This window comes from Gouania willdenowi, chromosome 2, assembly GCF_900634775.1.
Source record: "Gouania willdenowi chromosome 2, fGouWil2.1, whole genome shotgun sequence".
Taxonomy (NCBI): Eukaryota; Metazoa; Chordata; class Actinopteri; order Blenniiformes; family Gobiesocidae; genus Gouania; species Gouania willdenowi.
The window spans coordinates 4,599,465-4,625,954 of NC_041045.1; the positions used below are offsets into that span (position 1 = coordinate 4,599,465).

At 38.7% G+C, this 26,490-nt stretch overlaps 3 protein-coding genes across 6 annotated transcripts in view; all 3 read right to left on the minus strand.

Annotated features, from left to right (window-relative positions):
* Positions 1 to 673: 673 nt before the first annotated feature.
* On the minus strand, positions 674 to 5,004 carry sh3yl1 (SH3 and SYLF domain containing 1). Its single transcript, XM_028469049.1, has 11 exons — positions 4,865 to 5,004; positions 3,486 to 3,596; positions 3,210 to 3,323; positions 3,047 to 3,111; positions 2,443 to 2,555; positions 2,164 to 2,292; positions 1,949 to 2,093; positions 1,400 to 1,481; positions 1,265 to 1,324; positions 1,152 to 1,184; positions 674 to 1,030 (listed from the first exon to the last, which is right to left on the minus strand). Coding segments are annotated over exons 1-11 (1,062 nt in total). The 5' UTR covers positions 4,866 to 5,004; the 3' UTR covers positions 674 to 821.
* A 3,138-nt stretch (positions 5,005 to 8,142) lies between these two features.
* On the minus strand, positions 8,143 to 13,751 carry LOC114479052 (ly6/PLAUR domain-containing protein 1-like). The gene is made up of 4 exons (XM_028472493.1): positions 13,544 to 13,751; positions 12,055 to 12,186; positions 10,779 to 11,017; positions 8,143 to 8,462 (listed from the first exon to the last, which is right to left on the minus strand). Exons 1-3 carry the CDS (start codon positions 13,749 to 13,751, stop codon positions 10,791 to 10,793), a joined length of 567 nt encoding a protein of 188 aa, XP_028328294.1. The 3' UTR covers positions 8,143 to 8,462; positions 10,779 to 10,790.
* A 919-nt stretch (positions 13,752 to 14,670) lies between these two features.
* LOC114476778 (nck-associated protein 5-like) overlaps positions 14,671 to 26,490 on the minus strand; it is a 59,807-nt gene continuing 47,987 nt past the window's right edge. For all 4 annotated transcript variants that reach the window (XM_028468695.1, XM_028468686.1, XM_028468703.1 and 1 more), the window contains 8 exons: positions 23,882 to 26,361; positions 22,354 to 22,435; positions 20,734 to 20,821; positions 19,303 to 19,458; positions 18,778 to 18,830; positions 18,620 to 18,692; positions 17,915 to 18,012; positions 14,671 to 16,384 (listed from right to left, as the gene is read on the minus strand). In XM_028468695.1, coding sequence (XP_028324496.1) covers positions 16,322 to 16,384; positions 17,915 to 18,012; positions 18,620 to 18,692; positions 18,778 to 18,830; positions 19,303 to 19,458; positions 20,734 to 20,821; positions 22,354 to 22,435; positions 23,882 to 26,361 — 3,093 coding nt within the window. In that variant the 3' untranslated portion in view covers positions 14,671 to 16,321. The remainder of the gene's footprint in view (positions 16,385 to 17,914; positions 18,013 to 18,619; positions 18,693 to 18,777; positions 18,831 to 19,302; positions 19,459 to 20,733; positions 20,822 to 22,353; positions 22,436 to 23,881; positions 26,362 to 26,490) is intronic.

Below are 26,490 nucleotides of genomic sequence, written 5' to 3' on the forward strand. Positions count from 1 at the left end.
ACTCTCACTGCTTTGTGTGTTATTATAAGAACCTGAAAGTTGACATTTTACCCACTGTAAGTGAATGCCACACCACACCAGCAACATAGAAAATCAAACAAAATAAACATATTTTCACTCTCACTCGCTTTGTTTCATAAATCTGATTTATTAATAAAGTTTTGTCCAGGTACTCTTTCAATAACTTACATCACACAAAGTCTAAAAATGTAACAGACTCGATCTGAAGCGTCAAACCAGTAATGTTCAGCTCGGTTTTCAAAGGACAAATCTTGCTCTGACAGAGATGCCCGACAAAAGGTAAATAAACAATTTTAAAGCAAACAATAATCATAATTTAAGGCAGTGGTCCCATGCTAAAGCCCCAAAATAAGCAATTAACACAAACATTCTAATTATTAGTTTTGCCTTTTGACTTAAATCCAATTTACTTCAAAATGACTCCTAACATCATTTTTTTTAAAAAAGAAAGAAAACTTAATTTGATATGATAAATAATTTTTTCAATAATTCAATCAAACAGATACAAACATTGCCTTTTTTAATAATATTTTGTATAGTATTTTCTTCAACTTTCTGCATATTCCAAAAAAGCAAACGTCGCTAAAGAAAACGAAACGTCGCTAAAGCTAACAATGGCATCAACGTGATTTTCCTATATTTTTTTTCCATATTTTAAAAATTAGTGCTTAACTAGAAACCTTAACAGTGCAAACATCACTAGCACAAATTTGTTGATTTGCTGCTAATTCTACCGAACAAAGCTTCGATTCTTTGATGCGTTGGCTCGGTTCCTCGCTAAGACCACCAGGACGGCGCCGTCAGAACGACACAAAGTTAGCGGGGAAGATGCCGACTCGACCGTCCTGCATTCTCCCCTCCCACCAGTCGTTCTGCGAGTCCGTCCTGGTGACGACGGTGATTCGGTCGCCGGGAGCGAAGCTCAGGTCACCTGGTTGCTGCCCCGTGTAGGGGTGGGTTGCCGTGACAATCAATTCCTGGTAAGCGGGGCTCACCGATGAGGCGTCACCTACGGGCGCAAAAAAAGACACTTTATATTTCTGATACACAACTGTTGTTGTTTTTACGATGCGCAAAAGTTTTAAGTGTGAAAGCAAAATTTATGAGAAAAAAATTTTGGGTTTTCGTACCGTAGTTTGGAGGATTACTGGAGGCAAAATGATCTGAAACCAAGAAAAAGTCATCAGCTAGGTGTGCAAACACACTCACACACACAGACACACACACACGCACACAGACACACCTGAAGTCTCAGTCTTGTAGACGGATACACTTGGGTACAGTTTGTTCTTATTTCCTCCTCCTGCAACAAAAAGAACAATTATAAACAGTTAGTGTGTGTGTGTGTGTGTGTGTGTGTGTGTGTGTGCGTGTGTACCTGTGCGTTCAGCCTGTCTCTGTGTGCTTGCTCCTGTTTTTTTGACCTGAGAAGGAGCTGGAGGTCTGGCTGGAGGAAGTGACTGCAAAAACACAGACAGTGAACGCATCACGTAACACACACCTGAAGGCATCACAAACCAGGAAAACATTCAAACACATATTGTGTTGAACCGGGAGTTTGGTCAGATTAGAAAAAGCCTATTAAGTTAAGGTTTCATTTACACAGACAACTTTTTTCAGGAAATGTACTTTGATAACCTGACATCTTTCAAACAAGGTCTAATGGTGCATTCACTGACACCTAGTGACCAGGCGTTTACGTGCTATGCATATGTTAAATATTTTTTCTTTTTAAAAAAACATGATTACAAAATCGATTTGGAAATTTTTTGGATCGATATGATAATCATGCGGTGAAATATAGCGATATATCGCTGCGGCCGAATCCAATTTTTCCTTACACCCTTACTAAAAATACACCTGAAAACACCCTGAAACACCTGAAGACACCCTAAAAAAAAAGCTAAAAACACAGGTGAAGACACACCTTGATGTTGGGGTTCTTGTTGCTCCAGTCGGCGGCGTACGCCTCCGTGTATCCATCCAGGATGTGGTAAAGATCGTAGCAGTCCGGCGGAGGCTCTACGTCTCCGTTTAGGATGGCCGAGGCTCGGATTTCGCGCTCGTAAAACCTGAGGGGGGCATGAGCGTTAGCACAGTTTTGGCGCCCCCTTGTACGGGGCGGTGTTGTTGTCGTCGTACTTGCGGTTGGTGTCTTTGCGTTCGATCAGGTATGATCCTTCCAGAGAAATCCCCGCAAACAGACCTTTGGAGCGGCAGTAGGTGAAGACCGCGGCTGTGCTGCGCAACGCAACGTCCGCCTCCACGTTCCTACACACACGGATCATAAATACACATCGGCCAACACACAAAAACAATACATCATGGCAAAAACAACCACAGAGATGGGACCATCAAAAATAGCTAAGTCACAAAATAAAAGACAAAAGTTTATCCAGGGGGCGGGGCTACAAGCCTCACCTGCCCACTGGTCCGACGGCCACAGTGCAGTTCCCGCCCAGCGTCAGATTCCCTCCCTTAGTGAAGGCATCGATCGCTCGCCGTTGGTTAAGAATCATCACCAGGTCTGACACCTGAGACAAACAAACCAATCAGAGCACGTGTACGGTGTCCATATTAGTACATCCTCAGGTCCCAAGAGTGTCATTTATCAAACCAAATGGATTCATGACTCAGCAAAACTTCCATCAAATTAAACAGCGTCAAATGACAAGGCCTCAGGCTTCAAAATAAAAGTCATCAGACTCAACGACCCCAGTCCAGAAAACACAATATGGCGTTTTATTTTGAAGGAACCGGAATTACACATGAAGAAGTAAGTTGAAAAGCAGTTCTTTCCATTTATTTTTTGAGTTAAGATATATCAACGTATTTTTGATTATTAAATACATAATTAAATGCAACGTTTAAAAGTAAATAGAAAATAACAACTTTCAACTAACTCTCGTATCCAAAGCAGCACATATTGATGATGTCATGTGTATTTCCTGAACGCAGCATGTACGTGCCCTAAAATGTACACCGTATATGCTGCATTCAGGGACATCTGTAATGATCGTCTTACCTCGACTCCGATCTCAAAGCCTCCACCCAGACCAGCGATCCCTATGGCGGACGGCGCCGACCAGCCTGAAAACACGCAGGAATTATTAACTGACCTTAATCCTATATAGCTGATAATCAATCAAAAGGTATGTTTGTGTGTGTGTGTGTGTGTGTGTCCTCACGTCTGTCGGCAAGCCGTGCGATAACAATTCCACTTCCTCCTCTCGCCGTCACTAAAAATCCTGCCTTGATGACGGAGATGATGGCCAGGCCTTCAGCCTTAGCGATGACGTGAGCTGTAAACAAACAAGTCAACAAAACAAACAAGAAACAAGAAACAAACAGACAGGAAAAAAGACCGACAACCAAACCAAAAAATAAACACAAACAAACAGATAATAAGACAGACAGTATTCTGTGTGTAAAGCGGGGGTCAGACATAAGTGGGCGGGGCTTACGAGGGATGAGTTTGTCGGGTCCGTTCCTCGCTGAGATCTCCGTAAAGTCTCTCAGGATCTTCGCAGCTTTCTTTGTCTCCCCCTTCAGGTTGGATGGGATTGGATTACTCACTAGGAGGCGGGGCCAGTCAGAGGACGACAAATCAGAAAAGCGACAGACACGTGACACGTCACCATGGCAACCACCCGATGCTGATTATTGACACTTCGAATCAAAAACTCTCAGACACTGCCTGCTGCCTAACTGTATTTATTTTATTTTTTACTCATTGTGCGTTCTGTTGTGACGGTTTTGAATGAATTGAGACGGAGTCAAGTTGAAAGGTTAAAGGTCAAATGTGGACACAGGGTTTTTTTGGTCAAAGGGTTTTGAGGCAGACCGGTCTGTGATTCAGAGGTTTCAGTGTGAGCGTCCCATGAATCTGTAGTTGTTCTGTGCTCTCAGGGTTTTGTAGCTGCTGATAGCGCTAAGCATAACAATGACGGAGCCCTGAGGAAGAGGTCTTGGTGTTATCAGCACGATGGTATATGGCCTGCTTAGGGCAGTTTAACCAGAAATGTCCAGGAGAAATTCTGTAATCACATACCACTTTCTTTCTTAAATGTTTCTTTCTCTTGTTATTCATTCTTTCGTTCTTCGTACTACCTCTAATTTAATTATTTTTGGTGAAACCATGTAACAATTAACACGTAAACAACCTAAATAAGCTGAAAACACACCAGAAAATAAGTGAAAACGCTCTGAAACATCATTAAACAGATGGAAACACCATAAAAAAAAGCTGAGAACATTCCTGAAACACGACTATAACCACCCTAACAAAGCTGAAAAGGGGAAACAAGTGAAGACACACCTTAATTAATTATTATAATTTCTTCAATTATGTGTTATTTCTTGAGTTTTTCTTTTTGTTATTCAATCTTTCATTACTCGTATCTCTATTTCATTTCTTTTCTTTTTACTTTCTTTAAAATTGAGTCATTCTATTATGTTTTGTCGCTCTCTTTACTCAGATTTGCCTAGACATTCTTTTAGTTTGTTTATTCTTTCAATCTTCCTTCATTTTTTACTTTTCTTTCTTCCATATCTTAATTTTGCTGCTGTTGTTCTTTCCCTACTTTGATTCTTGTTGTGAGTATTTCTGATTTGTATTAATTTGTGTATTTTTTTTCAACATTTATGAAATTAAGCACGTGCATGTGTCTGTTGTTACACACGGTTTAACCAGCAGGGGGAGTTGTAGTCACACGAAGCCTCCATAAACAACATTTTCTGAAGCGGTTTGCGAGAAAGATTTAAAGTTTCTAGAAGCTTCATAACTCCATTATTAATGTGTGTGTCTGTGAGTGTTTTAATGCCGTATGTGTGTGTGTCTTACTTGTTTGTCTTTTTTCTTCTACTTTCCCAGTATTTCTCAGACAGGTGAGCAGCGCGAGCCTCTTCTCTCCGTTTCCGTCTCACCTGCGCGAAGGAAATGACGTATCTGTATGGGAGGGGCGTGAATGTATATGTGTGTGTGTGTGTCTGACCGTCTCCATAGAAACGCAGCAGGGCTTTCGGGATCCGACTAAACCAGTTTTTGTGACTTTTTAAACACATTAAAACCAGTTTTAGGATTTTTTTTTTTTAAATCAAAAGCGAAAGAATCCAGTTTGTTTTCCAAGCGTTTGTCTCTGACTGAGAAGTTTATAGTGTTTCTGTGTTAATGTTAGCCAGTGTTTGTGTTTGTGTCCACCTTGACATTAAAAATAGAAATGAAACCTGCGACTCTGGTTTTTCCAGACACATTTTTGTGTTAATCTTTTATGTTGTTCCTCTCGTGGGCGTTTGCTTTGTTTTGGATGTTGTTTTATGACAGTAATCATTTCCCTTTTAGCCGCCACGCTCACCTGTGAGCTACGATGAACGCGTTACTTAATTTCCCTTAAATATTTTTTAATTCAGCTATTTTTACTTGTACTGTGTGGAAGCCCATTTGTGCCAGTAAAAAAAAAAACAACAACAAAAAACAAGGAAAAGTAAAATAATAATTATAGTAATAATAATACATTCTTAAGTCATAATAATTTATGAGATACATATTTTAAAAATATGAGATACTAAGTCATAATGTGTGCAGAGATAGTATCTCATAATTATGACTTTGTTTTTTGCTGATTTGCCCCAAAGGGGGAAGTTCATAAAACGCCTTGATTATGGGCGTGGCTCCTAGAGTAGTTAAGACACGCCCAGTCAAAAGCAGCCCCGCCCGCACAGTTCTACATGTAGCTGTCAATCAATGCTCACTGAGGGCTGGGGAGGAGGAAACCTCATCCCTCCTCCCATTTTCTATAGAAGGGGCGGGGCCGACAGTGACGGTGAGTGACGCACTGATCTAATCTCAGCCAATTGCAAAATTCAATTGCAATTGCCAGTGTTCAATCTATAGAGGACATTTTACAACTAAAAACACTAAATTTAAATACTTTGACTAAATTGTAAATAATGGGACTAGGATCAATAAACTACATTACTTCATACGTAATCATATATATACATATTTATCAAAGGGTGTACTTTAAACTCAGCTACTAAAATACTAAGTCATAATGTGTGCAGAAATTGTATTTTATAATTGTGACTTTAATTCTTTTAAATTTTATTTTACTGTTCCTAGTTTTTTTTTTGGGGGGGGGGGTTACTGCTGCAAATGGGCTTGCATAGTATTGTGATAGTCTTTAGGAAGTACCTTTACTTTTACTCAAGGTCTGAAGTATTTTGTCCACCTCTGCCTGCAGGTGGTCACCATGGTGATGATGATGTGAGTATTATTATATCGAACCTGCATTTAGTATTATGACATGAGGACAATTCTGCACATGACAAATGTTCACACATGTCTATTATGTTATTTCCTCTGATGACAAACGATCATATATGGACATTGAGTTACATCTTTTAATGATCAATGACTATTAATGACATTATTTGCTCCTGTGACAGATGACCTTATATTCCTATTATCCTTTGTGTGTGTGTGTGTGTGTGTGTGTGTGTGTGTGTGTGTGTGTGTGTGTGCACTAAGGGGATGAGATGATGGATGAGCCAATCACATCACAGGGCTGCAGATCAGAGGTCTGAAGGAGCCGTCTCATTGGTTCCTCACGGTTCCTCATGAATCAAAAGGCAACACATCTGAAATACTTAACACTTTAAGTTTAAACAGAATGAACTCAGGCTTAGATGAGTCGGAGTTAATCAAAGTGGAGGAGGAGCGAGGAGGAGCCTTTGTGTATAAATCTGTGAATGGGTTTGGTCCAGAATACATCAGTGACATGTTAGTCAGGTATGAACCCAGCAGGTCTCTCAGATCTATGGACACAGATCGGATAGTGGAGCCCAGAGTTCACAGTAAACATGGTGATGCTGCTTTTAGTTGTTATGCTGCAAAGAAGTGGAACAAACTGCCAGCAGAGCTGAAGTCAGCATCCAATGTGAACATTTTTAAATCAAAGTTAAAGGCACTTTTTTTCTCTACTGCATATGATTGAGAGAGAGATTTTTTGTCATGTTGTTGATGTCATGATGATTTTACTGATGATTTTAATTGATTTTACTGATGATTTTAATTGATTTTACTGATGATTTTAAATGTTCTTATTGATTTTACTGATGATTTTAAATGTTCTTATTGATTTTAAACAATTGAATGTTTTATCATGTAAAGCACATTGAGTTGCCTTGAGTATGAAATGCGCTATATAAATAAATTTGCCTTGCCTTGCCTTGCCTTTATTTACAGCACCCAGTCAAACAGAACTGGTTAAAAATATAAAATATTACACAGAAAAACACATTGGGTGATGTTAGATATTAATAAAAGTAATCAAGTGCACACTCGAGGGAAAACAAATGATTTATATAAATAATGATAAGTAGGGATGTCCCGATACTGAGGTGTTTAAACGTTAGGGACCCCAAAAAACACTGAATTCATGTTCTGAAATGTAAAAAGTAATCATTTAACATAAGGCCCCAATATGAACAATATCAAAGCATTGACATAGTATTTTTACACCCCGGGTAACTGAATGTGTAGCAAACAGACAAATACGTCAGACTTTGCGGGATATTGTGCAAAATCAAATTTAAATATCTATAATATGACTCATGTTTAACTCTCATGTTTTGGGACAATGTCACACAAAATGGTGACAAGAAAAGAGTAAAAAGTGACTAAAATGGCCCAAAAGCAATAAAGAGTGGACAAAAAATGGGCAAATAAAGAGGAACTAGGTGGTATGTAAAGGCAAAGGGTTGCTTAAATGGGCAAAATGTGGCAAACAATAGTGAAAAAGGGCAAAAATGTGGAACAAAAAGAGGCAAAATGTAGGGGAATAAAGGAAAGAAGTAGTATTTATTGAGCAAAAGTTAGCTTATTTAGATGACCCGTGAGAATTGCTTGCATCGGTATCGGGACATCCCTAAAATACATCATAAATAACAAAAATGAGCACATTTTACTGAGATACTTTCAAATCAGTTTTGAAAGAATAGAATATTTGAACTCTAACCATTCTCTGTAGATTCCCTGTGATCTGTACGCTGTAGTGCACACATGCACCTTTTATATCGATCATTATTCATAACAAATATCTATCAACAAATATATGTAAATCAGAGTGTACTCAGGTTTATTTGAAGGTAAAATAAAGTGGGAAAAAAGTGAAAAGTGGTCACTTGGAGGTTATCGTGTGATAGTTTTGTTGTTCTGACCCACTTTAGATCAAACTGCGGTGTTTAAAATGAGTTTTTACAGCAAACATCAGCAAAATCGCACACGCAGTGCAAGGAAATGCTCGTTAAAAGGCTGCGTTTTCCACCTAAAGAGGAAAAAGTCGACCTGACGCAGCTCTCAGAGGAGCTCCCACGGCTTTAATGACCATCAGTGACTCTCAAAGGAACAAAAGTCGGAGTTTGTTTCTCTCTCAGCATCTCTGCACAGGGGGAGGAAACAGAAACCAGAGAAGAGCTTTAAAATATAATAAATAAATAAAAACTTTAGGAAACAGTGAATAAAATGCTTAAGATCTACAAAATAAAAGCTGCAGGACATCCTGCAGAATCTCCACAGATCTGCATTCACTTTTATCACATACGGGGCTTTTATTTTGAAGGGAAACAGTGTTATTAGAGGATAACGTGTGATTGACAGAAGTTTGTGGATAACAAAACTTTCACGCATTGCATCATGGGATGTTGAATTCCTGCAATGATAAATGACCATATATGGACATTATGTTGTTTCCTGTAATAATAAATGACCATATATGGACATTATGTTGTTTCCTGTAATAATAAATGACCATATATGGACATTATGTTGTTTCCTGTAATAATAAATGACCATATATGGACATTATGTTGTTTCCTGTAATAATAAATGACCATATATGGACATTATGTTGTTTCCTGTAATAATAAATGACCATATATGGACATTATGTTGTTTCCTGTAATAATAAATGACCATATATGGACATTATGTTGTTTCCTGTAATAATAAATGACCATATATGGACATTATGTTGTTTTCTGTAACAATAAATGACCATATATGGACATTATGTTGTTTCCTGTAATAATAAATGACCATATATAGACATTATGTTGTTTCCTGTAATAATAAATGACCATATATGGACATTATGTTGTTTCCTGTAATAATAAATGACCATATATGGACATTATGTTGTTTCCTGTAATAATAAATGACCATATATGGACATTATGTTGTTTTTTGTAATAATAAATGACCATATATAGACATTATGTTGTTTCCTGTAATAATAAATGACCATATATGGACATTATGTTGTTTCCTGTAATAATAAATGACCATATATGGACATTATGTTGTTTCCTGTAATAATAAATGACCATATATGGACATTATGTTGTTTCCTGTAATAATAAATGACCATATATGGACAATATGTTGTTTCCTGTAATAATAAATGACCATATATGGACAATATGTTGTTTCCTGTAATAATACATGACCATATATGGACATTATGTTGTTTCCTGTAATAATAAATGACCATATATGGACAATATGTTGTTTCCTGTAATAATACATGACCATATATGGACATTATGTTGTTTCCTGTAATAATAAATGACCATATATGGACAATATGTTGTTTCCTGTAATAATACATGACCATATATGGACATTATGTTGTTTCCTGTAATAATAAATGACCATATATGGACAATATGTTGTTTCCTGTAATAATACATGACCATATATGGACATTATGTTGTTTCCTGTAATAATAAATGACCATATATGGACAATATGTTGTTTCCTGTAATAATAAATGACCATATATGGACAATATGTTGTTTTCCTGTAATAATAAATGACCATATATGGACAATATGTTGTTTCCTGTAATAATACATGACCATATATGGACATTATGTTGTTTCCTGTAATAATAAATGACCATATATGGACAATATGTTGTTTCCTGTAATAATACATGACCATATATGGACATTATGTTGTTTCCTGTAATAATAAATGACCATATATGGACAATATGTTGTTTCCTGTAATAATACATGACCATATATGGACAATATGTTGTTTCCTGTAATAATAAATGACCATATATGGTAATTATGTTGTTTCCTGTAATAATAAATGACCATATATGGACAATATGTTGTTTCCTGTAATAATAAATGACCATATATGGTAATTATGTTGTTTCCTGTAATAATAAATGACCATATATGGACAATATGTTGTTTCCTGTAATAATAAATGACCATATATGGACAATATGTTGTTTCCTGTAATAATAAATGACCATATATGGTAATTATGTTGTTTCCTGTAATAATAAATGACCATATATGGACAATATGTTGTTTCCTGTAATAATAAATGACCATATATGGTAATTATGTTGTTTCCTGTAATAATAAATGACCATATATGGTAATTATGTTGTTTCCTGTAATAATAAATGATCATATATGGTAATTATGTTGTTTCCTGTAATAATAAATGATCATATATGGACATTATGTTGTTTCCTGTCATAATAAATGATCATATATGGTCACAATGTTTTTTCCTGTAATAATAAATGACCATATATGGACATTTTGTTGTTTATTGCAATGATAAATGATTGATGCAATAAAGTGTTTTACTTCATTCTTACCGTGATGAAGTCGATTAAAAAATATAATTGCTGCCCATAATAACATAATATAATAATAATAATACTCACACGAGGTCTCTCCTAGCTAACAGTAGACAGGATCATCATCAGTAAAACGGCGGCGTCAAAGCTCAGCATGGGCGGAGCCTGGGAGTGGCCAGGGCGTCTCTTGATTTGTCCGTTGCAGAGCGGAGTGTTGCAGCAGGAAATACAAACAGAGTTCAAACGTCCGGTGCAGAACTGCTGATAACCAGAGGAGGAGATGAGGCACGCACCCGATGACGCACACGACTTCCTGTAGTGAATTCCTGTCAATTATGAATAAAACTAATTTAATAAAAACACGATGTCACCTTTCGGCCAGAGAAAGTGTTGAGTCTAATGACTAACAATTGACACTAAGGATGTTATGTCTATTCGTGCAACTGTGACAGCTAAGTGATATATAAAAACATAAATACATTCTTAAACATTTAGAAATAAACATAATTATGTTGTTTCCTGCAATGATAAATGACCATATATGAACATTATGTTATTTAATGCAATGATAAATTACCATATATGGACATTGTTATTTAATGCAACAATAAATGACCATATATGGACATTATGTTATTTAATGCAACAATAAATGACCATATATGAACATTATGTTATTTCCTGCAATGATAAATGACCATATATGGACATTATGTTATTTAATGCAATAATAAATGACCATATATGAACATTATGTTATTTCCTGCAATGATAAATGACCATATATGGACATTATGTTATTTAATGCAATAATAAATGACCATATATGAACATTATGTTATTTCCTGCAATGATAAATGACCATATATGGACATTATGTTATTTAATGCAATAATAAATGACCATATATGAACATTATGTTATTTCCCGCAATGATAAATGACTATATATTGTCATTATGTTGTTTCCTGCAATAGTAAATGACCATATATGGACATAATGTTATTTAATGCAATAATAAATGACCATATATGAACATTATGTTATTTCCTGCAATGATAAATGACTGTATATGGACAATATGTCATTTTTATTTTTTCAATAAATACCAACAAATGAAATATTTCCCTGTTTTGAAATATAACCTCTGTGGAAACAATACCTATTTATTTATCTTGTCTGTATCTGAAAGGTCAAATGTTCTGTGACCTTTGTTGAACCTCTTTGAATCAAAGCAGATGATAACTGAAAAAAGATATTGCTTTTTCCACCAGAAAAATGACATTTTGCCCAATAAATATTGCTGAAACGTGAAGCGTACGAGGTCAGGGATGTTGGTTTGAATCCGGTAAACCTGACTTACCGTCGGCTCTCACCAGAACCTCCTTCTGACACATGTCCTGTACGTTAACCGTGCAGTTTACGATGAAGTCAGCCGTGGAACAGTCGTTCTTCATCTGCTCACACTGGTAGCACTGAATCTGCAGGGAGGCAGCTGCAATACACACACACACACACACACACACACACACACACACACACACACACACACACACTTAATATAAACGTGGGAAACTTATCTTCATCAGAAACATTTACTCCAAGCAGAATCAGATGATATTTACACCATCACGTTCTGTAAAGGTCTGCAGCAACTAAAACAAGTCCAGGAAGGAAAATATAAAACAATCACACATTTTTCCTCCAGAAAATTCACATTTTCGTCCCTCAAAGACATTTTTCCAGCCCAAATAAAAGCAAAACGAAGCTTTTTCTGGTCCATTTTCTGTATCTTCATCACACACTGCTTTTAACCATCATCAATCTCAGAGCGACAGGCCCATCAGAAGCAGCGATAAGCTTCCACTCCAACATCACCCATTCATTTAAAGCCAGGAAATCCATCATCAACAACCAGAAGAGGAGATCTGCTTCATCCACTGTGAAATCTTCATTATTCATTATTTCCTCTCATTAAAACACTGGAGCCCATTAAACTGCTACGATTTGATGCAACAAATGGATTTCTTTAACATTTTCTAAAAAATAATACTGTTTTTTTACTGTTGTCTGCATGTCTTACACTGTGGAAAAACACATTTTTAATCTCAACAAGGCTTTACTGGATAAAAAATGAAATATAAGACTGACCAAACAGCTCCTATAACTGTGATTTAATTAAAATAAAGAGTTACGGTGAGAAAATCCATGAAGCGAAAGGGTTAGGAGTAGATTTGTACATAAAGCGATGATTAGAATTTAAATACGCATTTCCATACATGATGTAATATGTTTGTCGATATGACAGCAAAAAAAACAAAAAACTTTTACTTGGATTTAATGTTATTTGGGTTAAAAATCATTAGTGCAGTCACATGAAGCAATATTCATAAATAAGAATGTATAGTTTTCAGGTGAAATAAGGATGAAAAAATAAATAAAAACTCAAACAAAAAATGGTTAAAGGAAATCAGAATAGAATTTTAACAGCCTAACGGAGTTAATTCAGATATTTATTGTATGAATTGATGATTGTTCAGGACAGCTTTCCTTATTTTTTGGAAAAGATTGGTGAAAAATGTGAAGGTGCGCAACGGAGGAGCGCTCGTTCCTGGTGCTCTTAATGCACAAAGCAAAAATTCAAAAAAATAAATACTACAAATAATAAAGTCGCATTTATAAAGAATACAATGTCATCATATGGTGAAATTATTGGAAAGTGATTTAAAAACCGGGGTTTGTGTCCCCTCAATGTTCCAGGAAAAAAAACAGCCTGAAATGTGGTTATTTTATCAGATTTCTCTGCTTTTTAATGCAGAATAATGATAAACTTTTCCTCCAGGTGCTCCTACCTGCCCCCAGCAGGGCTCCACACAGCGCGGTGAGGATCAAAGTGCGCATGGTGACCTGGTGGGCGCGCGGCGTGGACGCATCCGCCCCGGTGCCGGGGAGCGCGAGCCTCAGGCGAACGGACGCAGCACGAGCTCGGACCGGCTCCTCTTCTTCATCTTCATCCTCCTCATCCTCAGACAGAGTCTGGAGGAGACGCACGCGTTGCATTCGCGCCGCGCAACGTGGGGGGAGGAGCAGCGCGCGCACACCTTCAGTGGATATGCGCGCGCTTCCATTCCCTGTTATTAAATTATTAGTTTTAGAAAAGTTTTTTTAAACAGTATTTTGTAGACAAAGTAACTAAATACTGCAATGTGTATATATATATATGATTTTTTTAAATTTTTTTATTTATTTATTGCCCTTGACCGTTATGCACTGATAACTGTTGTTAACCCAAAAAAAGAAATGAAAATGTGATTTTTTTTTCAAAAGCAGATCCATTGTTTAAAATTTGACCATGCGTCACCAAACAGTGGGAAACTTATTCAGTTGACATTTTAATTTAATTTTGATTACATTTTAATTGTTTTTCAAATACAATATAAATGTGGCTTAAAACTTGTTGAGTGGGAAGGGGAAAAAAATGACATATACGTGTACATATTTTGATGGAGAAAATAATTTTGGGCAAATCAAGAATAAAGTCGAAATGTTGGGAGTAAAACTGAAATGTCGAGATTAAAATTGAAATTTAGAAAATAAAGTTGAAATTTAATGTTGAGATTAAAGTCGAAAATTAACTCAAATGACAATATCCTGGTCCCTAATCCACTTCCTTAAACTATATATAAATCCAGAAAAATATAAAAAATATTTGCACATAAATAAATAGTAAGTATATATATATATATATAGGTTTCATCTTTACGAGGACATTTATGGTTTGTCTGTGAATATTGGATCAACACTGTGTACATGTAATATATTTGATAAAGACAAATAATCAAACAAACAAATAAACAAACACTGAAGTCGGTTCAAAATAGGAAATAATTTCTCATCTTTATTTAGGAAATAGTTACACAAAATATAGTATTAGAGTCTAGAGTAACAGACCAGATTGCACACAGTAGTAATAATAATCATAATAACACTGCTGGTAACGCTTTACACAGGAGGCGGAGACAGTGGAAAAGAGGCGGAGCCTAACGAGCACAGTACAAAATGTGAACATCTTTTAAAAACACATGATTAGCACCAGCTGCCTTATTTCTCTAGGCTGAGGTTGAAGATACGCCAACAATGAACATCTTTTTAACGACAGTTTGCATATTAGCATTAGCGACGCTATATAGCTCTGATATCTGGAAAAAAAAAAACTCATCCGTACAAAATATTTCAACAGCAACTGTTGAATAAAAAAGAGACGCAGCTCAGAAAAGACGAACCGTTAGCCAGCAGCGCTTCATTATTGCTCCAAACGCGGAAGTAGAAACTGTTCTTTTTATTCATTTTTTAGCAGCAAATCCGCAAAACTGCTTCACAAAGCAGGTTCAACAAATCCTGAGTTTACTGAGTCTGGGTTGAATCAGATCAGAGAATATACGTGGCGATGTGTTCCTTTCTTTGTATAAATAAAGAACACCCGAACAGTGTTGTGGTTCCTACAGCTAGTGGTGACGCGGTTAATTTGACACAAATCACCATGGCAACCGGGGTTAACAACTGTAGTAAAGGAAAGTCAACACACAAAACAAACATCGTCACATGGAGACGTACCGAAAAATCAGCACATTCTAAATAAATAGCAAAAAAAAACATGGCAACAGAGTCAGATTCAAAACACTGCTGTCGCTATGGTAACAAAGACAGACTCCAATAGAAATGTCTTTATTGTGATGCATTATGATGGATGATGGTGTTCGTTACCATGGCGACACTCACTTTTCACGGTATCACGTTTTTCTCCTTCTTCCTCTTTCATTTTTTTGCTATAATATAGTTTATCTAGATTCAGGTTACCACGACAACAGAGTAAGACTGAAAATTTACCATTGTAGAAAAATAAAGTGTTGACGATTTGCACGTCTGTTATAGACAAGTCATGAAGGAAATGAAAAATAAAAACAATTTAAAAGGTTGTAATATAATAAAACAGCAGGCCGTCATGGTTTCTTATATCAGTTGTCATGGTTACAAAGCCTGATACTAAAAAACATTTTTTTTACAATAGTAATTTGTTCATCGTAGTCTGTTACGGAGTCACCCTCACCGAAAAAAAAGAAAAATAGGGCGAAATTTAAAAGATTGAAAATAACTGTTATGTCAGCGGCAGGTCACCATGGCAACGTGGACAGGTTCCAAAACTTGGCCTTGTGGGTAGTGCATATTTAAGGTTGTCTTCTTCTACGTCAATATTTTGAGTTATACGCGGTAACGGGTGATGATCTAGAGCGACCAACCGCTGCGTGGTGTCTGATATAGGTTATAGGTCAAGGTAGCATGAATTAGCAATGATTAGCATGAGTGAGTACCTGAGTCAGATTCCTGTACCGATCGGTTACCACGGTAACAGACAGATTAAGAGGATTACTAGCTTGTTTGAGTCACTTTTGCGCAAACGCGGTGTGGGATCACAGTGCAGCGGTGGGAGGGGTCCCAGCATCCAATAAGTGCTTCACGTTGTTCACCAAGGAAATCCCACCTGAGGGCAAAACCCCGCCCACTATCAGCCAGCCAATTGCAGCGCAGAGCTTCAAACCGAAGCAGGGCTCAGTTGGAGAAGAAGCTGTTGCTCAGGGAGATGATGGCGTCCGACCTCGTTCGGAGAGGTCGACCGACGGCTTCTTAAGCTCCGTCTGTAGAGAAATATGAAGATTCAGTTATCAGCCAGCAACGCTTAGCATCACACTCACATAATTACAATATAAATAATGATATATACGTATAAACTCCTGCCTTTGATAGGCTGCATTACGGCGTGATATTAATCATAGTATTAACTAGAAAAATTTGCATTGCCACGACAACGCAAGTGGGAATACAAAAAAAGGATTGCCACCTCCTTTGGTTGTGTGTGTTGATTGTCAATGAACACACGTTTGTAGACATTCCCAAAAAGATTTAGAGTCAAATTTTCAGACATTGTGCAGGGCATGATTCAAACCAGGATCCAGCGATTATTGTTCCGAGGAAAGTAGAAGCAGGCTCTGATCACACTGAGCTAGACGAGAATGCTAAGCATTCCAACTAAAAGTATAATTTTATGAAGAGAGAAAGATTGTAGCAATATTTTAAGCTAAAATTGTGGATGTAGCTGCAGAATTAAAGCTTTAACGACAGTTTTTACTCATATTTCATGAGCAGCAGCGGTCACACTCTAGCAGACCTTTGCATAAAACCTTAAATTACATTAAAAGAGTTAGCATTTTACAAATTAGATATTGTCACTAAGCAGCAAAACATTTTGATCTTTGAATGGTGTAAGAATTGAAAAGAATAAGAAATAGAAAGAATTTGGAACTTAAAATTGGGAATACTTAGCATTCCCACAATAACAGGGATCCATTTGTTTATCTAGGAGGAGCTAAGATGGATCTTTAATTTTGAAAGTGTCTGACCCGCTGTGACCAGAGGGGGCGCTGTGTAGAGGACAGACTTCACTGAAGCTTGGCAGATCTCCTGCAGCCGTGCTTTAGAAGAGTTGAATGAGGACAGGAATACAAAGTGAAGAAGACAAACGAGCGGACGAGAAACAAAGACAGAAAGAGTGTGTGTGTGTGTGTGTGTGTCAGGTGCTGTCAGGATGATGAATGGGAGGCCGGCGTGGGCGGTGAGCAAACGGCGAGCGGTTGTGAAAGGTTATTAAAGGTGCTTAAATCACTGAAGCTCTGACACCGGCCGCCGTAGCGCCAAAGAAAAGCATGCAGAGGGCGACACCTGAGGTTGTGTTTCCATAAAGAATAAATCAGGCTAAACAGCACCGCGGCAGTCATCCATCATCAGCATTATCATTCTTAAAAACTTTCTGGAAACATCGGAAAACCACAGCGTCTGACGGAAGACGTGCTCGTTCCTTTATGTAATAGACCTTTTTCACAATAACCAAAAAATACGCAATCGTGTGTGCGGACTTCCGGTAAAATGTCAACACAGCAGAAAGCCGGGCAATTTAAAATGGATCAGAGAGTCTACACTACTTCCATCACGGATTTGCCTATTTTATGTAAAAATTCAGCCAAACAACTCTACCCGTCTTCATTGGAGTCACAGGAAGTAGGTTTCCGCAACGATTCCGTCTTTCCGGTACAAAATACCTAAGTTGTGAAAAAGGTCAATACCAGCTTTTACCAAGCGGGGGCGTCAGTGTGCGCCATGTGAATACTTACGCGAGGTCGGCTGTACGTCATCAACCTCCTGACGTCTTTCTCCTGTGAGGGCAGCATGAGGTCCATGATGGACAAAGACTTTTCTACACTGGTCGGGGCTGTGAACACACCAGGGATGGAGTCAATTACATTTTTCAAGTAAAATTTTGTTTTTTTAATAATTGTTAAGTATGTATGTGTATGTGTTTTCTTTCCAATTACAAAGTCAATTATCTGAACTGAAATACAATTCAATTACAATTAAAACAGCAAATGAAATTGTGATTGCTGTAATTATTACCATTTTAAAATATGTGATGTTTTGAAGAAGAATCACAATTTTGATCATTTTCAATAAAGGCTAAAACATTTTTTCCTATTTCTTTATTTTTTTTGTAGCGATGGAGGGACTCTGAACATTTTTTATTCTTCAAAGAGGTGCACAACAGAAAAAAGTTTGGGAACCACTGGATTAATCGTACAATCAATTATTACAAACATGGGAAACTGGGGACCCTTTGAACATGCAACAAAGCAGAAATGCATAAAATGACAATGAAATACACAAAAGTACTCAAAAAAAAACAAGATGATGATGAAAATACACAAAAAAAAAAAACACAAAAAACTCACAAAATAAATACTCAAAACAATAACAAAATATGATTTGAAAAGCACAAAACAACAACAACACTTTCCCGCTTTCACCACTGTATCATTCCTGACCTGAGCTGCTGCTCTCGTCCCGTCCCGTTCCCTCGGATTTAGTTTCATTCTCCAAACTCATGCATGCTCGCTCCTGCATGAGGAATGTAGGTTAGATTTCCCGTTACCGTAGTGACCAGTGTGTCATAACGGTTATAATGTTATGGTCCGGGTGTTACCTCGGGCATCACGGACGAGCTGCCAATCGGTACGTAAACCCTCGTGATAACATCTGCAGCAGGAAAAGAGTTAGCATCAGATTTAGCATTCACAGCTAAATAATTAAATGACAGCCCGCTACGTGCTAAGATAACAAGAACATAGCACCAGTTTTAGATTTTCACATCCAGTAAATTCTATTTTTCTTTTAATATAAAAAGTATATTTAAGCATAGTTTTGATTGCATGCTAATGTAAATTTCTTTACAATTTTTGTCGTCGTCTCCGCACCTCAGTATTAGCATCATTTTAATCAAAACTTTAGTAAATAAAAAAAAAAAAAAACAATAAAAAATGAAAATTTGATAAATGACTAAAAGTAAAAGATTATTTTGAAATGCATCAATTTAAAGGAGAGATAAAAGAAGCTTAAATAAAAAAGGACCTCTTCAGTTATGTTAAGTTTGAAAATATAAAGCAATAAAATACATTTCTGAAATACAATAAACAATATATAATAAAAAAACATATTTTAAAAGGCTCACCTGACAGAGTCTCGGAATGGGCGTGTCCTGTACTGTGGGGTGTGGCCTCAGGGGAAGGTGGGCGGGGCTCAGACTTGGCGGCATGTCGGCTGATGGGGTCGGGCAGAGGGAAAGTGCCGATGCCGCTGTCCAGGGTTCGGGTCTGGAGGGTGGAGCCTAAAGGAAAGGGAGGTGAGGAAGGGGCGGAGCTACATGCAGCGGAAAGGACTGTGAGTGAACGGGGAGTCTGTGACGGGTTCGAGATCGGAGAAAAGAGATCAGTCAATCCTGATCAAAACCCCGTTCAGATGAAGCCTGTCAGACGTGACTCGGGGAATGCTAACGCCTCACTTGCTTAACATCTGGTTAAATAAATCCAGGTTAGGCCACTTCAAAGATCATGGGATTAACTAATTCACTACTTTTTTAGAGAATGTGTTTTTTAAATCACAGTAGAAAACTTTACATTTACACAAGTGGGTGGTGTCTGAAAATAAACTGGAGTTAAAATAGCCTGATCATTGATGGTTTAGTTTATTGAGACATGTAAACTGATCCCATTTCTGTCCTTGAAATCAATGTTTTCACAAATGAAATGTTGGTTTCATCAATCCTGGAATCCCCAAGTCTGACTTTAAACTCGTTAGCTTCAAATACTATGATGAGAGTTTAAACAAGCCAGAGTTTCTTAAAGGAATCCCCCACTGTTGTGGCCTAAAACCTTTGAAATGTACTTAGAAGATCTTTGCTGAACAAAATGCATTAATATGCACCAAAATTTGTTTAATATGCTTTTAAAAATGGGACTACTTTACCGTTAACAGTACGCTGACACGCTCTGGTGGCTGAAGTTAAGCGAGTAATCACGGACCATTGAAGACACACTGACCCTAAGGATAGAAGTCCTTTTGGGTGGGAGTCCTTCAACAGTCCGTGATTGACTCACTAACTTCAGCCACCAGAGCGTGTCAGCGGACTGTTTAAGGGGATATAGAGGTCCTTTAGCAGAGCTCTTCTTCTCTGCTTCATTGTCTACTACCAAACTGCAGAGTTGTAACTGTTACCCCCTGCGGTCACAGATCTTTTCGGGTCACAACGGTTTTAATCCTCTTTCGGTAAACAAAAGGTTTATATCGACATCTTCAGCACAAGTTGTCATTTTGAAGGAAAAAGCTGCAAGATGATCTAAAAATCAGGCTGAATGTTTCACTCCAATAGGAAACAATGAGATGTTTACAGGCCGTGGGGCCGTGTGATGTCATCAATCACATGATTTCAAGATGGTGAAACACAGGCTCTAAAATGGTGACGTAATCCCTCGCTTAAAAGTTAATGAAATTAATATGTTAGACATAGATCTTCTAATAAGAACTTTTCAAAGCTTTTAGGCCACATTTGTATAAACAGTGGAGGATCCATTTAAGGTCAAATATGTGTGGGTGTATAGCTCACCGATGTTATGGTCCTGACGGGCTGAATCTGAAATGTTTCCCATGTTGTTTTCAGCCTGAAGCTCCATCTTCTGACTCAGAATCAGCATCTGTAGGGAAAACAACAAAGGCCTTGTTTCTCTGTTAGAAATAAAAACATTTTCTCCTGTTGTGGACACAGTACATATGACCCAGAATGAGTTTAACATAGTCAATACCAAATTTGGGGGTTGCCAGAGGCGTTTAGGAAACTAAAAATATTTTTTCAACAATTTGAGCCCATTTTTGCTTATTTTACCCTTTTTCTCCAACTACACCAAACTTGCAATATTTTAAACTACTTTCTTCATTTTTTTCTTGCCATGTTTTTGCCCCTTTTAATGCATTTTTGCTACATTGCTCCCATTTCTGGCACTTCTCCATCCTTTTCTCCAAATTATTTGTACTTTCAAGACATTTTCAGCACTTTTCTCGCATATGATGACCGATTACGGTCACTTTTAACATTTTACGCTTATTTTTGCCAATTTAAGAACGTTAACAATTTGTCATGCCCATTTTTAGCCAGTTTAAACTAATTCTTCCTACTTTTTAAATTACATTACCCTAACCGCCCCATTTCTGCCACTTTTAAGCCAATATTGACACTTTCAACCCTTTTTACCACTTTTTCTTTCCGTTTTTGGCCACTTTTAACCAATTTCTGTGGTTTTTAAAATCCCATTTCACCACCTTTTCCACCATTTTTTGGTCACTTTTAACCCATTTTATTTCTGATTAATAGAATGATTTACATCTTTAAGATGACTATATATACTATGTGCAAATATTAATAAGTTTTCCCCATTATTCCCCCTTATAGATGTTCCTGTCTCCACATGACTGTTCTTCCATGTCAGTAAAGGACTTAATTTGTCCTTCAGGTTTTCCCTGTGAGGAGCTTTCATTGGTTTCTGTGGAGTCACTGAGGGTTTAAATGGATGGCTCTGTTTTCAGAGCGATAAAAGCTGCTATCACACGTTATCGCTGTGTCTCATCCTATGATCAGGTTTCACACGTTCAGACGAGGGGCGTCGTCTGTTCAAGACAGCTGCAGTTAGCGCTGATAGACAGGGGGCGGGGCTTCTGGAGGGAGGAGGAGAAAAATAAAAAATAAAAAAGGAAAAACAGCCATAAAGAAAATAAAAAATATACCAAAAAATGTATAAAAATAAAGATTAATAATAATAATAATAATAATAATAATGAAGAATAGAAAGAAATGGGAAGAAAAAAGAGCAAAAGCATTTAATTCAAATGAAGCGGAAAAACAAAAAATAAGAGAAAATACAAAGAAAGATTTTATTCTAAAAATAATTTGAAGAAAAATCGAAAAAAATCGAGAAAGTAAGAATAACAGTAAAACGTTTTTTTATGCTCAGGCTAGTGTGACTGTGATGTGCTCTAAATTATAATGCAGCTTGAGCATGTTAAAATGATAGTAAATCAGGGTTTGATCCCTGAATGATATTAATGTTAGAGTTCATCATTGTTTTAATCCATTCCAATCATATTTAGGGAATGAAATGCTTTGTAGACTCAAGTGAAAATCAGTGTGTGCGTGTTTGCATGCTCGTGTCTGTGTGTGTGCGCGCTCACTTACATCCTCACACATCTCCACCTCTGCGTGTTTGTGAGCAGAGTTTCCCGTCGGTGAAGTCAGAGAATTTCCTTTCGTGGCTGTCCTGAAACAGAGAGACGGCCGAGTTTATTCTATATTAACTAATCCAGTGTTTCACTCTCACACATATTTATAAAGTTGTACTTTGAGGACGAAAAAAGCACCTGAGATGTCAGGAAAAAATGCATCCACCTGAGCAACCCTTCAAAATAAAACAAAGAAGGAGAACTGGTGACATGGGACCTGTATAAATAGAGGCTGTGAGCATGTCCTCAGTCTAGTTTCTAGTTTTCCTTTTTTAAAATGTTATAAACACTCTGTTACATGAGCGAGTGTTTAGCTAATTCTAAGTCTGGAGTTACTCACTTGTAGGAAAATGCCACTTAAAAACTGTCATGGATAACTTTGAAATAATATCTTAAGGTTTCATTTACTGAGACAACTATTGTCAGGAAATTTTGCTTTGATGTGTCCTCATGAGTTCTTGCTGGGGCGTGGCCAAACTTGACAGTTCCGTTAGGCTGGCAACGCCCCCATCTCTGGAGAAGAGAATCCTGATCTCGATGGCACATCAAAGCCATCAGCAGTCGAAACGTTTCAGGAGATGAAAGTAAATTTCCTGAAAAAAGTTGTCTGAATATATAAATGAAACCCTAACATATTATTTCAAAAAAAGAAGACAAATGAACTTTAGGAAGCCAACGCATCCCTACATTTCATTCACACCGAGGCTCGACGTGCCCTGAATAAATAGAAACATTTGATTGCAGAGAACAAATGCAGCTCAGAGACTTGTCAGTGTGACCTTTGAAGAATTCCTTCTGCTGCTGTGGTAAAAAAATAAATAACTATCATTACTCAGTTTGTACAGCCTGAGCTTTAAAGCAGAAAAATAGATAGATCTTAAAATGCTACATTTGGTAGTTTTTAACATTAAACTTGAACTTTTCACTCTGAATTACTGCTTATAACGTAGGTTTAACCAAGTCTGACAAACTTATTAGCGTGGTTTGATTACGTCCAACTTGTTTACAAGCCCATGTGAAAGTAGAGCAAGAAGAAAATACAAGAAACTCAAAAAAAGCAAAGTAAATTGTAACCTGTGAATGTGACCTTTGAAGGCTTCCTCCTGCTGCTGGACTAAATAATAACAATAATCATTTCTCTGTTCGTAACAACTCTGAGAGGATCATCAGTCAATGCAAAGCACCAAAGTGTCTTTAAAGTTAAGAAAACTCAAAATGTAAACAGTGTTCAATAGTTTTCAACTTAAAATCTTCTGGAAGTCCCATCCACGAATTGAACATGTTTTCTTTCTCTCAATCCCTGAAATAAACCATTTACCTCCCGAGTTAATCAACTTTTAAAATGCTTTTAATTTGAAATCCACCTAATCTGTGCAGATTCATTAAGTCTGTCTTGTAAAATTTGTTGTTCTAGGATCACCAAATTATTTAAGTCACAGATAATCAAAGTTCATTAAAAGAACAACTGAAAAGTCGCCACACACCTGCCGAGCAGCTCCCGAACTAGCTGGTCTTTGGCGAGGAAGGCGGAGCTACACTGAATCTGGTCCATGATGGAGCTCAGCTTGTTGTTCATCTCCGTCAGGTTGGCCTCATCCTGTTCATCCTTCAGCTTCTTCTCCTTCTTCTTCTCGGCTTTGATTTTTGGAGCGTCCGCCTTCTTCCCGCTCAGACCTGGAAGTTTGCTCTTCCGAAGGCCGAACCAGTTTGCCAGCGACGGCCCAGTCTTCTGCTTGGACTCAATGGAGGTGACCTTTTCCTGCTCCTGGCATTTCTGCAAGTTTTCCTCGATTCCCATCATGACTTTCTCCTCAATGGTGGTCTTCTTTTCCTCAGTCTCTGGGGTTTGGACGTCCTTGCTGAATTCTGGTTCCTTGAAGGAATGCCGCAGAGCTTTAGTCTCTTCCACAGGGTTCTCTGAAGGTAAACAAGAGGAGGGCACAGCCTGAAAGTGCCTGGGAGCAATTCTGTCACTGATTGGGATGCGACGCTCCTTGTTCACGTGAGACGCCGTCATTCCTCCGTAGTGGCTCATTCTCATGCGTGGGGAGCAGACCGGACTTTCAGCCTGACCGGTGCTCGGTGTGTCAAGGGAGGTCTGTCTGGTCAGAGAGTTCCCTCTGTCCCCTGAGTTGGTAATGATGTGTGTTCGAATCCTTGTCAGACCGTCTGGAGAAGCAACACTGGAGGTACTGAAACTCTGGCTTCGAGCTTTGGCTCCATTCATTCCCAGCGCCGGCTTCAGGTGGGGTTTGTTGCAGAGGAAATGGGGAACATTGCCTTCTGGTAGCGGCTCCTTGTCCGGCTCCCCGTCACACTGTGCCGTTTCTTTGGAGACGGCGTTGATGTGGTCCTTTTCCTGCTTGGCGGGAACAGGTGGAGCATTTTTATGGCTTGGGGGCGACTTTAGAAAGGCTTTGAAGCCCATTGGTATTCTTGTTTTTGAGGTTTTCTCGGGTAGGTTTGGAGCAGCTGTGTTGGACTGATGGAGTAACGAGCCTCGGAGGGCACTGTAAGGAGGGGGGGCATTCTTTAAGCCTTTATGTGCAGTTTCTGGGCCTGAGTTTAAAGAAGGGGAATCGTCTTTCGAGACTGCTCGTTTAGAAGTTCCTTTAATGGGAGTGAAAGTCATCTTAGGACAGGTTTTCTGAGGTGTCCCATAGTCCGGGTCTAAGCCATCCCGGTCCTTGATGGGAAGCGTGCTCTGCAGATTTGGCAGCATTGAAGTGTTGTAGCTTGGTGGGGGACCCCTCACAGTTGTAGTTTTGTCATTATAGAGAGGTCGGACCAGCAGAGAGGTTGACCGGCCTGGAGGAAGGGGGGGCGATGGGGACCTGAAGTGGTTTTTATTTTCTTCACAGTGATCCTTTCTGCTGGGGGGCTTGCCCCCATCTCGCTTGACGCTGACTGCCTTTGGGCTTTGAATGCAGCTCGCTGCAGACTTAATGAACTGGGACGTTTTGGCGGTTGGGGGAGGAGGTCCTGAGAGACTGACCCCCCTAACCTTTGATGACCTCAGCGGAGATGATGAGGGCACCCTAGAGATGAACACACCTTTATGTGCTCTACTATTAGTTGGCTTGATGAGCTTCCTCTGAGGTGGGGGCACCTGCTGGGCGCCCTCCCTGCCTGTCCGGATCTGGTACTCTGAGGGTTTCTCTGGAGATTCCAGGATGGAGTAGTTCCTAGGATTTAGAGACTTCTGAGGAACCAGTTCAGAATAATGGAGACCAAGTGGCTCTCCTGATTGGCTTTCCTCAGACTGCGTGCATTTGGCTGCACCTCCAGGATCCTTCGTTAAACTGAAGGGGTGGGGTCTACTGTCAGCAGACTGGGTCCGTAAGCATGACTGTGGGAAGGGCCTGGGGGCGTCTCTTTCTGCTTGTCGGAAGGACGTGTGGCATTCGCTGGACTCTGGAACCTTGTGAGGGATCACACCGTGAATGGGTTCCTGAAGGCGGAGCTTGGTGGGCTTACTGAAAGCCGACGGTCGCCCACCCTCAGGCAGGAAGCTGTTGATGAAACTTAGGAGCTTCTCGGGCCGCTCCTTGGAGTCGTATCCAGGTGGAGGCACGGCAGGGATGTTGCCCATCCAGCTGCTCATGCTGCCTGACGAACCATCCTTGGTGGGAATGTTGTCTCGGCAGCTGGAGTGAGCAAGTTCATCATCGGCATCGTCGGAGTCGTAGATTAACCGTCCCCTCCTTATCTGGGCAGGTTCAGACAAGCCCCTCCCACTCTTCCTGACATCCAATGAGTAGATTCCCTCGTTGGAGTTCATGCAGTCTTTGTCAGTGGACCGGGACACCCGGGATGAGGTCCTCCGGTTTTTCCTTTGCAGCTTCCTGAGTCCTTCTAGGATGTGGCTCTCCTTTCGTCTGGTTGGCGATTCATCAGGAGATGCACAAATGTTTCCCGGTGTTGATGAACCCAAACTCCGCCTCTTCTCCCATGTCAGCGACACCTGCAGGGTGAGGAGGTTTTGACATTTTTAACAAATTCAAAGTATTTTTTAAAATGTGTTTTAAGCCTTCTGGGTAAAGCCCAAAGTCTAACTTGGACATATGAGGGATCCACATTTTCATTTTTATTA

Coding starts and splice junctions, on each gene's coding strand:
- sh3yl1 (XM_028469049.1), bottom strand. Junction 2,556..3,046: donor GCTTTGAGATCGGAGTCGAG/GTAAGACGATCA, acceptor TGTTTGTCTCAG/GTGTCAGACCTGGTGATGAT. Junction 1,031..1,151: donor CAGTAATCCTCCAAACTACG/GTACGAAAACCC, acceptor TTGCGCCCGTAG/GTGACGCCTCATCGGTGAGC.
- LOC114479052 (XM_028472493.1), bottom strand. CDS start 13,751: ATGCAACGCGTGCGTCTCCTCCAGACTCTGTCTGAGGATGAGGAGGAT. Junction 12,187..13,543: donor TGGAGCCCTGCTGGGGGCAG/GTAGGAGCACCT, acceptor TGTGTATTGCAG/CTGCCTCCCTGCAGATTCAG. Junction 11,018..12,054: donor GGTTCTGGTGAGAGCCGACG/GTAAGTCAGGTT, acceptor CATAATTGACAG/GAATTCACTACAGGAAGTCG.